Genomic DNA, 12,222 nt, shown 5'->3' on the forward strand with positions numbered 1-12,222 from the left:
AAACCCACACAACAAAATACCTGACTATGTTAAATGATGTTTCAGTACAAAAGGACTACCATTAAATTTTGAATTTGCTCAGTATAAACCAATTCAGGGACTTGTCATAGAATGCCAGAGCCTGTAATTCAGGTTTTGTGACTCCAAACAGAACAGATCACAACCTGAATTGAAAAACTCACACCTGATGCTAACAAGATGATCTTCATTTTGCCACATTGCCTCTACACATTAAGACAGCTATAGGTGGTTTAAAGATGAAGAAATTATTTTATTACATTTATTTTCAATATTTAGAAGTTATGGATTTTTTTTTTTTTTGGGGGTGGGGGGGGGGGGGGGGGGGGGGACGAGTACAAAACGGCATTTCAGAACACACAAATACATATTATATCTATACTCATAATCATCACTGTCATTTTCAGGCTCCAGTTTCCCAGAGTGGGGCCGAAGATCTCACCATCTCCTCCTGTCTTCATAGATCTTTTGTTCCTCGCCATCTTCCCACTGGAATCCTCGCTCCTCCACATCTCATTTCACTGTATCTATCCGGCATTTTCTGGGCCTTCCATGTGCTCTTTTGCCTTGGATATTTATGTCAAAGTATTTTCTGGCTAGTCCTTTTCTCATCCTTTCTCACAATGTGCCAATACGAGTGCAGTCTGTGATTTTTTTTATTAGACTTTGATGCTGGCTGTTTATCTCTTTTTCTTCTTGTTCTTCTTCTCCTACTCCCCCTGCCCCCCTCTCTACCTCTTTAAAAAGAACCTTGTCCAGTCTGATAGTTTGGTTTATGGTTCTTATGATTCTCATTTCTTCTAATTTTAGTGAGGTGTATGTCTCTAAACAAAAATGGAAAACAGGCACAAGCACGTATAGTAAATGACGGTTTTTGTTTTTGTGATCCCATAGTGTGTTCTGTGTCCTACCTGTGAAGCAGCCACATGGTCTACCAACTTAGCTGCAGCCACTGTGCAGCATTCCACATAGGCATGACCACTAACAAGCTGCCCGTCCACTCGAACAGTTGTTGCTAAGCTGTAGCTGAGAGACTGCCAGACACCCAACTGCACATGCTGTATTAGACTTCAACAACTGCTTCACAGCCTGTTCCTTCTGGATTCTTCCACCAACAACAGTTTTTCTGAACTGTGCAAGTGGAACTCTTCTTGCAACACATTCTTTGTCCCCTGGTATCAGCCTTCACCAGTCCTTGTCTCCACCTGTCTGTCCCCCCCTTCCTTGATCCAGCCACACACGTGCCTGTTATCCTTCCAGCATACCTGCATAGTCTTTCCCCCTTTTCTGCCCCCCCTCACACACACACACACACACACACACACACACACACACACACACACACATACCAACTAAGCTGCCCAATGCCACACCTAGTAGCCCACCATCCTCTCCTGTCACACCCACACCGGCAGCAATTACACCATCGCCCCCCCCCCCCCCATTTCTGTCCTGCTACCCCTCTCTTCCCTGCCTCACTCCTCTCCTGTAACCTCTCCCCCCCCCCCCCCCCCCCCCCCCCCCCCCCCCCCATCCACCTGAGATCACTGCTCACCAGTGTCAGGCCTCGTAACCTGGAGACTGAAATTTCTGTTGCAAAAGGGACAATTTAAATTAATGTGTTTGGTTATAACAAACTTCCATACTTTTATTACACTGCAATAAAATGAAATTTATATCTTCCATACTCCAGAGACTCCTAGGATCCCTAGAATATAATTCATGTAATGTATGTATAAAAATAAAAAATTCTTTACATATAACATATTTACAAGACATATTTCAATCTGACTGAAGATTATGTTTTTAGACTGATTTCACATAAGAAATCTTTTATTTACATACAATCTAATTAACATTACATGAAAATACAAGACATAATTGCTAGCCAGCACATGCTATCATGAAGCAATATATTTAGTACCACTGATACATATAAAAGAAAATGTACATGGCATTATATATGCTTTCACAGACATTAGTTCCTTTATCGGATAGAAAAAAAAAAAAGTAGGTTGTGGAAGGTTAAAAAGGAATGGCAGGTCAGACAGACAATAAGAAGAGAGGAAGCCATGCACCAGAGTGAGGTTACAAATTTGTGCATGCATGTTACATTGCAATGGCACCCAGCATTGCACGTTCAGCCAGCACATTTTAGTGGGAAAGGTAGCTGTACATGTGGGTGTGCCGATGTAGATCTCGTATGTGTGTGTGTGTGTGTGTCCACTCTATCTCGTTAAATAATTTATCCAAAAGCTAGCAGCAAAGTTTTCATTCTGTGTTACTATTGACAACTTCGACTATTTGGCGAGCTTTACCCCTATGTTAGTCATGTTCTGCCACAACATTCCTTGACAAATTAAGCCAAAGAAAGACCTGGTTAAACGTTATCTCAAACACTGTAGATCCATTCATGAAGAGCTGGCCGTTCCCTCTCATCATGGTGTCTGAGTGACCGTCCTTTCTTATTAACCTTTCGACAAACTCCTTTTCTCTAATTCTCAAGGAAGGAACCGATAGTTCCGAAAGCCAGGTCCTTTTACTTTAGTGTGTGTATCAGCGTACTGAAGGTAATTACGGCTCAGCAATTCTGTCTCATAATTTAACAGTTACTTTGATTAAATTTTTCTTTGGGTACAGTCAATATTACAGTTACTGCTCTCAGCATACAGTTCCCTGATTACAAGCTTGCATTAACCATTCACTCAAAAAACTTTTGCTGCATATGCTTTTTCTGTAACAATCTTGATGCAGTTACAGCAACTATGACATTCACAAAGTGTGCAGCATTTCTCAGCAACTGCTTCAATTGCTATACAGTCACATATATTCAAAGTGGGCAAAAACATTCGCACTTTTACAAATCTGCTGTTTTTTGGTTTATGAATCCAGCAGCTGGGATTTTGCCTGCTTTGTACATTTCAGTGAATGTTTGGAGGGCTTCTATTAGGTCCCAGCCCACAGCATCCAGGCACCTGAAAAGAAAATGAGTGTTATTTATTGTGTAAGGGAACACAATCCTCCAAAATATTAATGACAAATGTTTTTCACTGATATTGTACAGCCTTTATACATGCCTGTACATAATCAAGTATCTACACATGCACAAAAGAGAAATTCAGTAAGCATTCATGTATGGAATGGAGACACCTTTTTCCTCCCTCCAAAAATAAATTATTTTTCTATGTCCACATGATTATTCTGCAATTCATACATAAGTGTTTATCACAGAGTGCACAGAATCACTTTTAGACTCTGGCACCAATGTTCCACTCTCCAATAGTTTGTAGGAAAAATGAAGACCTAAATCTTTCTATGCAGGTGCTGATGATAGACTTGTACTTGGTCTCAACTTTTGTCTGCTGAAGCCTACACTTGATTTTGTCACTGGAATAAAGCCAACAATTAATTCACATTAAAACTTCAGTCACATAAAATTTAAACTCATTTCTTTCTGCATCTAAGGGTGGCACAAAATATTTTTGTTCATTATTTATGTTTAGGGCCTTTTGCTGAGAAAAAAATTTTGTACACTTGGAAAATAGCCATGAGTTTGCTTATTGTGGGACCCTTGACTGATATGCACATTAGTGGGCAGAATCATGATGCCATGCAAATCACAGCCAAGTGACTTTATACTGAGCCTGTACAAGATGTATAACACAATCTGATAATGACCTTGATTTAAATCCTGTATGGGGTGGATAGCCTCTCATATAATTTATTTATTAAATTAATTTATCAAAGTTCCCCTCCAAAAATGATGATGGGAGAGTATTCGGTGAGTGTGAATATTTAGCAGATAAATGACAACCCCAAAAATTACAATTACATTTATTTTATTTAACTGTAACACAAGCTTGATCATGAATTTGTACAAGGAACAATCATGTATATTAACATAAACCAAACATGTAAATGGTCCTCATCCGACAGAGGCAAGAACCTAATACAAATTACACTGGCTGCAATCTAGTGTGCTTGTCTACCATGAAAAGGGGGAGGGAAGAGAACAGGTGAAATGTATAATGCTGACAAACAAGTGGGTAATCTGATGCAGTACCACAATATCATGTAAGGAGGCAAAGTAGTTCTATAGATGCCACCAATGAGAAACTTCAATTCGAATTTTGGGCAGCTGAAACCCTACAAGTCCGAGATGGGTATATTGCCAACAATGCGGTACGAGGTGGTGTTCTGATAATGGATGCTGCTGATGATCGGTTCTGCTGCATGAAGATCGGCTCTGCCTTGGACGCTGACTGAAGCATGAGTTCGAAAAGATTTTAGTGTTCATCAGGGGGGCTGGACAAGTGAAACTGCAAATGAAATTACTCTGCAGCAAGGACAGCAAAGATGAGGCAGACTCCTGCAGCAGCCAGGAACCAGTCCCTCAAAATTCTCTTCCGCCCTTCGGCCAGAGCGCGACCGTTCCCCCGCGACAGAACTCAGCCAATCACCTTCGCTAAACAAATCTTTTGCTAACTACGGTCTTACAACAAATTTGTCTATACTCCCACTACTGTATTCCGTCAACCTAGGCACCAATATCATTCCTTCTTGCCAATTCCCAATGGTGACTGCAAATGTATGCTGACGGAACAGTTGAGCAGCCTACCACAGCCTCCGCCAGGACTTTGAGTGGAAAGCTTTCTGATGAGGGGTGCCTATGGAATATAATTGGGGTGCTAGTGTGGTGCCATCCTATTGGCTGTCCGATGGAGTTTGGCGACCCTGTCTCAGCTATTGTAAAAATAGAGAGCTTCAGTTACTCTGGCCCCTGAGACTGACATCAAAAGAGAAAGCCAACAAAAATGAATGGGTCAGAACAGTCCGCAATTTCCAGTCATCGGATGTTCCTCAGACCATTTGTTGCTACTGTGAGCGGTTGGCCTCCTCACAGCCCAAAAGTTCCCACTGATCTCCAACGTAAAATGAACAGAATTATGATATGCATGCATTATATTCCCAATCATGTACATACTGGTAAGCAGCATCCAATTACGTACTTTGCATGACAGTGTAATACAGTAGCAAAATGACAAATCTGCATGTATGCAAATTCAGATTTTAGAAATGCAAGATGGGCTGGTTTGCTGTCCCTTACTACTGGTATGAAGGAGCCAGACGGCCTGCCATCTTGCAGTCTTTTGTTTAATACTGTAACAGAATGTCCTTGCAATTTGCATTTCACAGAGTTTCTCTTAGTTTAGTTCGATGATAATTTCTCCCTATATATGTGGTAGTCAACAAAACATTACGGCATCTGTAGGAGAAAGTTGGTGATTGAAATTTCACACAAAGACCTCAACTGCAACCAAATGTGCCTTTGTTTTAATGACTGCCACCCCAACTTGCTTATTTTATCCATGGCTCTCTCTCCCCTATTTCACAGTAATAGAAAATGATCCACTCTTCTTGGAACTTTTCCGATTTTCTCAATCAGTCCTTTCTGGTAAGCATCCCACAGCACCCAGCAACACTCTATAAGAGTAGAGTAATGCACATAGTCTGTTCAGCAGATTTGCTGCAACTGACGAGTGTTCTGCCAACATACTGCACCAAGGTGACAACCTTTAAATTTGTTTGATGCACCATGGGTACATGTAATTCGAATTCAATGGAATTTTTTTCAGTACACTTTTCACTGCTCAGGGTCAACTGCTCCTTGTCACATTATGCATGTAACTTCTCTAAATCATTTTGTAATTTGTTTTGATCTTATGACTTTTCTGGACAGCAAATGACAGCATCGCCTGCTCACAATCTAAGAGGGCTCATCAGATTGTCTCCTACATGTATACTAGTATATAAAGGGGAACATTTTTAAAACTCTCAAAAAGTTCTTGACCAATTTGTTTCAAATTATTACATGATACCCTAATAAACATTCAGGTAGACAAAGGTAATAAAGTTTTTTAAACGACAACGAACACAATTTCTGTTAAAACTGACTGTAAGACAGCAAATGTTATGCTGTACAGTGCTTTCCTGTAAAAATGCCCAGTTTTATTTTCTTTCTCACAATCAGTTTCAACTATGGTAGCTGAACTGAATGGATAAATGTGTTGGGATCACGGGTATATGAGGTATGAGAGAGACCACTCTAGTTGCTGGATCTGGGAGACCAGTAGCTTCAATGACATCATTTCACATAGTTTCAACCTGCAAATGAGTAGCATAACACAGTATTGGTTGTGTTGTCCAGTAATATTCTAATCATAATGAATAAGCCATAAATACAACCTACTGAAAAAAAAGTAAGTCACATCATCTTTGTTTTTAGACATATGTATACAATATTTGTTTAACATTATCTATGTGGAGTAACGATTTGTCTCTTATGATTTAAAGCCCTACTGTCAGAGTTAAAAGACTATGAGTGAAAGAAAGAAAATGAAATTGCACATTTTCATAGCCTAGCATTTTCTTTCTGGCAGTTGGTTTTAATCGAAAACCCATAAACTGTTGTTTAAAAAAATACAGTCTTTGCCCTTCCGAATGTTTACTAGTGTGGCGTGAAAAATTTGAAGTAAATCAGTCAAGAACCTTTTGAGCTATTTTTATTCACACTCTACAACATCTACTACAATTCCGAGTTTCATACCTTCAAAGTCAGCAAAGTTGAAATGAGGAGGTGGAATTTGCATCCTGACACAATTTCCAGGTATACCCAAGATTAAGACGTAATCCAGTTCCCACACATATTTAGAAATTGCAAAAAAATTGGTAGGTTTGCTAGTCATTTATACAGATTGAGAACAGCAGAGGGCCTGTAATACTTCATTGAGGAATTTCAGACATTACTTCAGTTTCATGACTTCTTATCAGTTATTAAGAATCGAGAAACTTACACTGGCTGTCAAGAATCCAGTCACACAGCTGAGATGATACTCCAAAAGCACACAATGTGGATACAAGCAGCTTGTGAAGAACAGTGTCTAAAGCCTTCTGGAAATCTATAAATCAGCAATCAATCTGATATCCACTGTCGATACCACTCACTACTTCGAGTGAATAGAATGCCAGACCTGTTTCCCAAGAATAGTGTTTCCTGATTCCATTCTTCTTGTGTGTCAAACAGATCATTTTCTTTACGGTACTTCATAACGTTACAGCACAATTTATGTACAGTGGTGTACAAAAATGCGGAAACACCGCAAACGCAACACAATGCCATGCCTAATACAGTTTAATAGTGGTGCATTCAAAACAGTTTTCAGTCACTTTAGAACAGATAAATGTAATTTCTGCTTTGTTTTCCATGGAGTATTATACCAGTCTTCCTCCAAAATAGTTCAGGAAAAGATTATGGCAGTGGATAGCAATAACGCACCCTCCTCCCCAAAGTAGACCACCAAGACAAAATAGTATTGAGATCTGATGACTCTGATTGCCAGGGGAGATGTGACAGTTCATCCTGATGCTCACAAATCCAGTCCTGGAGGATGCAAGCTGTGTACAGGGATTCTGTCATCTTGGAAAACAGCATAACCATTGGGGAACAAACACCGTACCATGGGACGGATCAGATTGGTCAAAATGGTCATATAATCCTTAGCAGTAATGCAACCTTGTAGAGTAGCCACGAGCCCGCGGAATACCACGATAGGGCTGCCCAATTATCACCGGAGCCACACCACCTTTCGCTCTTTTGGGACATAAATTCAGCCACAAGTTGGGAACAGTGTGAATCAAGACCCAAATTACTTTCTTCCGTTGCATCATAGACCAGATTTTATGGTTTCAACACCACATTTCTTGTAACAGGCATTTGAATCATTGGTGAATTGTTTTAGAATTGCAGCTTACCCTAAAATTTTCTGCTTATAGAGCTCCATTCGTGCTGTTTTGTGCTGACAGGTTTCACGAGTGCAACATTCAGTTCTACAGTGACCTTTGCAGCTGTCTTCCTCTTATTTTTTGTCATAATCTTCTTAAAACAGCTATCACAATCATTCAGAATGCACTTTCATCTGCCCTGTGGCTTAGCTGAAATGTTTTTCCACTTCCCCCATACAAGGTATAAATCTTCGATGTGGTGCCCCTTGAAACATCAAACACGTGGCTACTGTCCACCATATGAGCACCAACAGTTTGCTCACGTTTCAATTCACTTAGCTCTGACATAATGCACTCACTATACAGAACACTGTTCTGGCTGTGACTGACACAGGGAACACAGTAACCACAATGCACAGATGCAATTGACAGTCTAATACAACAGCGCAACCTGCAGACTTTGCTATCATTTGCATTCATGTTCAAGCATGCATCTATCATGGTGTTTCCAACTCTTTGACCAACTCTGTACATGTAATACTTTGGATAATATAAATTCGAAAATGAATGAATCATTTATAGTAGCCCTGTATGTGCATCTGTCCTGAAAATGACACCCTCATTTGAGAAGAATTCTTTACCTTCGTAACATCCCTTCATGTTTAGGAACATGATTAAATCAACATGGAGGAAAAAATTGGACAACATGGGGGAGGGGATGGGATGGGATGCAGCAATTCATAATGCAATTCATGCTACTCTGCAGGGACAACTCAAGATGAAAATGTGGAAATGCTGTTGTAGAGATGAACTACCGTCTTCTTCACCAATAAGGCCACATTCCTTTCAGTTTCTAGCTGAACTGGTCAAATATCTCACTATAGTATTGCTAAATGATTATTTTTTTTCCTTTTTCTATGACGTCTAGGAGCATTACATCCTTTCCACAAAAAAGAATCGTTACATCTTCACCAATAAGGCCACATTCCTTTCAGTTTCTAGCTGAACTGGTCAAATATCTCACTATAGTATTGCTAAATGATTATTTTTTTTCCTTTTTCTATGACGTCTAGGAGCATTACATCCTTTCCACAAAAAAGAATCGTTACATACTTTTTCTAGCTGAAAAAAGGAATGTTGCTCTCTTTGGTGCAGATTCACCACAGGCAACTGATTGTTGTAACTCATTCTTGGTTTCTTGCTAAGGTAAAATGTGTAATGACATAGCAGTTTATAAGAAATGATATGGGTGTACACGGTTACAGGAAACAGAGCACTACTTAATGGCACTGTACCATTCTAATTTAATGAGTAATGCTTAAAAGTGTGAAGTTCAAAGAGCACTGTGAAATAAAAAAGTAAATTCTAGATAAATGTACTGGAAAGAAATAAGGAGTAACCACAAGTTAAGTTACTCTGTGGCAAATCAGTCTCAGTAAAACTGAGAAGCTGAATGACTTATTTAGTCCTTTTCAGTTTTTAGAAAATCAAATCCAATTACTTTAGTCCTTATTCAATATAAACTAAAAAAATAAAATGAAGCATCACAATAGCTCTCAAGGCAATGGGCACTGGGCAAGTGATGGCAATGCTACTTCACTATTTTGGCAGTAGCTCACACAGAAAGTCAAATCCACTAATCAGTGATGTATTGTATTCCTAGTCTACTGAAATGAATATGGAAGGCAATTTATAGAAAACCACATGCCTTTCACAGACCTTACTTTAGATATTGCATCAAAGCCCACTCAAACAGAAGCTGTGCACAAGAGTGATGCCCCCTCCCACAAAAAAAAAATAGTCTACCCACAACACAGTTTAAAGAAATCATATAGTATGTACAATGCTGATCAGTACAATATTTTTATTTCAGTATCCACAGAAGGGAGAAACAGAAGGTACACCTCAATATAAGCCATAGGATTAATTTTGAGGAAGGAGAGGAGGGGTCGGGGGTAGAAGGGTGTGGGGGGGGTGGGGGGTTGGGGGGGGGGGGGGGGAAGTAAGCAGTAGAGGAAAGCTCATTACACACTTAAAAAAACTATCTGAATATGGTCAATATTAACCATGTTTTCACATTTTATTATACAGATAAATTATACAAAAATACCAGGCTTCTAATCACAATCTTCACTGACAACTGTCAACTTCACTATCTGTATTTTTATCATCATTATCAATATATTTGCCACTCTCCAAAAAAAAAAAAATTACTTTGTCCTTGCTACCATCCAGAACATTGAACACACAGTATTTCTTGCAGCGAACTTTTTGAAAGCTTCTCTATTAGGCGTACTCTTTGCATTACAAATAACTATGAGTTTGACATTTGCCTCATAACCGTGCCTAAATTTGAAATCTGTCGATGATTTTCTTTCTTTATTAAATTTTACTCTTTACTTAGTGAACAACTCAACTGTACCTCTTGTGTCATGTAAAATAGCAGAGCATTGAGCACAATAATAGTCACTACCCAAATGAAATGTTAACAATCAAAGACAGTTACATGCTACCTCATAAACAACAATTCCTCTGCAAACAACAGTGATATTGTTGCTCTGTTTCAAACTAAGGAAGAAGTACTACAGGAAAAGTTTTTATAATGTGAAAATATACCAGTACTTGTAGAGCCACACAGATAAGCAGCACATTCACTTTTTGCACCCAAATTTGTATTCAAGCAAATATAGTACTTTGTTTGCTCTGGCTTACAAAAAATGGCTGGCTGGACACTCGGAACTTCATGATTGATCATGAGCTCGAGGACGCTGTCGACAAGTGGTTGAAGCAGGATGTGGCACCATTCTTTCATGGCAGGATAAAGAAGCTGGTCTCATGGCATGGAAAGTCTGAATAGCTGTCATATTAATATGTCTAAGAACATTATACTACCTATTAATTTTCAACATAAAACTATTGCCAATTATATGAAAAGACTGGAACTAGGATATGGGATTGGTAATGCACACGTGGTCACAGCTCTCAACCTTCTCTTGCTCAACCTTGTTCACCTGTATGCATACAAGAACCTCAGTTATCTGCACTAGGTGAGACCTGATGTAATCAGTATTTCCAAAAATGTGGATAATCTGGAAATATTTAACTAAATGCAAAAATCTCTAGCACATACTACAATGTACAAACATTTTATTTTGGCACTTGCAAAAAACACTTTTTTGCCACTTAAACTCTATAGTTACTATAGTCTACTCATATTTATTTACTGAAATAGTGTGTATTTATTTATTTATTTTTTCAAATTTGTATGGCAATTGAGAGCAGGATGAATGCACATATGTATCACTAACATCAGTTTGGCTGGAGTAGTTTCTGGTTTACCACGAGTTTTTGCAGCTTTGCTGTTGCCTCCGCATGAGGTGTTATTTTTTCCATAGGCAGCAATATAACTTTTGTCATTGGTCATCATTCCGTACTCAGCATGACTGTCATTCTGCAACCATGTCATGCTAGCACAGCTTCTTAGCTCTGTAAAGAACAGGTCCACACTGACCATAATAATAGTAGCTGGAAGTGTGGGACCGGTGATCTCCCTGTCATCTGTGATGCCAATATAACAACTGCACATATATCTCACCATAGCAATTGTTTACCACACATTTTTGGATGAAGAAAAAAAAAAAATGAATCCGAGTAAACCAGAAATCTGGATTAAGGAGGGCCAGATAAACAAGGTTATTGTGTAACTGCTTTGCCCCAACTAAATCATTTCCTACAGCCATGCCTTAAAATTTGTGACTGCTATATGAATGTTTTAAATATAGCTAGAGAAAGAATAGAGTTACAAACTTCAGTACTTGAATAAACACTAATAAGCATATTCTGTGCGATAGACAACTAGAAGACCAATGCTAAACCACTGAATGGTACGATGGGATGACGGGAAGTCAAGAAGAGATCTAAGGGGGACTAGTAGAGGTGACATCAACAACAGTCATAAATAAAATCAGAATCTATCTGAATGAAATACTTCTAAAACTTACACATCAAAGTATCAGAATGCAGCAAACCATTCAAAACTAATTAAAATGGAAAGCAGAGAGAGAAGGAAAGCTGGAACTGGGGAAGGATTTTAGTCAGAAGCTTAGCAATTTTCCAACTTCGTTGTGTGGCTGCCAACTGTCAAGAGCCTCATCTACGTGGTGAAAAGTGATTCAGGTAACATGTCAGTTATGAGTAATAAGTGGACTGCAAACCCATTCACAGGAAGACAATCAACTTGCTTCCTACTGATTGTGTAATAAATGCTCATATTTATAGATTAACCTGCAGGTGGGTGTCGAATGTTACGTTGGTTTTTGCCGTTGCTGCTGCTACTATTGTTGTTGTTGTTGTTGTTCATAATGATGATGGCAATGATGATGATGTTGCACTGAAATCTACAGACGAAATGTAAAGCTGTGC

At 39.0% G+C, this 12,222-nt stretch overlaps 1 protein-coding gene across 1 annotated transcript in view; it reads right to left on the reverse strand.

Moving 5' to 3' along the window:
* Positions 1-1,887: 1,887 nt before the first annotated feature.
* Positions 1,888-12,222, reverse strand: part of LOC124717272 (nuclear RNA export factor 1-like) — a 158,419-nt gene continuing 148,084 nt past the window's right edge. The window contains exon 15 of the mRNA XM_047244085.1: positions 1,888-2,993. Coding sequence (XP_047100041.1) covers positions 2,876-2,993 — 118 coding nt within the window. The 3' untranslated portion in view covers positions 1,888-2,875. The remainder of the gene's footprint in view (positions 2,994-12,222) is intronic.

This window comes from Schistocerca piceifrons, chromosome 9 (genome assembly GCF_021461385.2).
Source record: "Schistocerca piceifrons isolate TAMUIC-IGC-003096 chromosome 9, iqSchPice1.1, whole genome shotgun sequence".
Taxonomy (NCBI): domain Eukaryota; kingdom Metazoa; phylum Arthropoda; class Insecta; order Orthoptera; family Acrididae; genus Schistocerca; species Schistocerca piceifrons.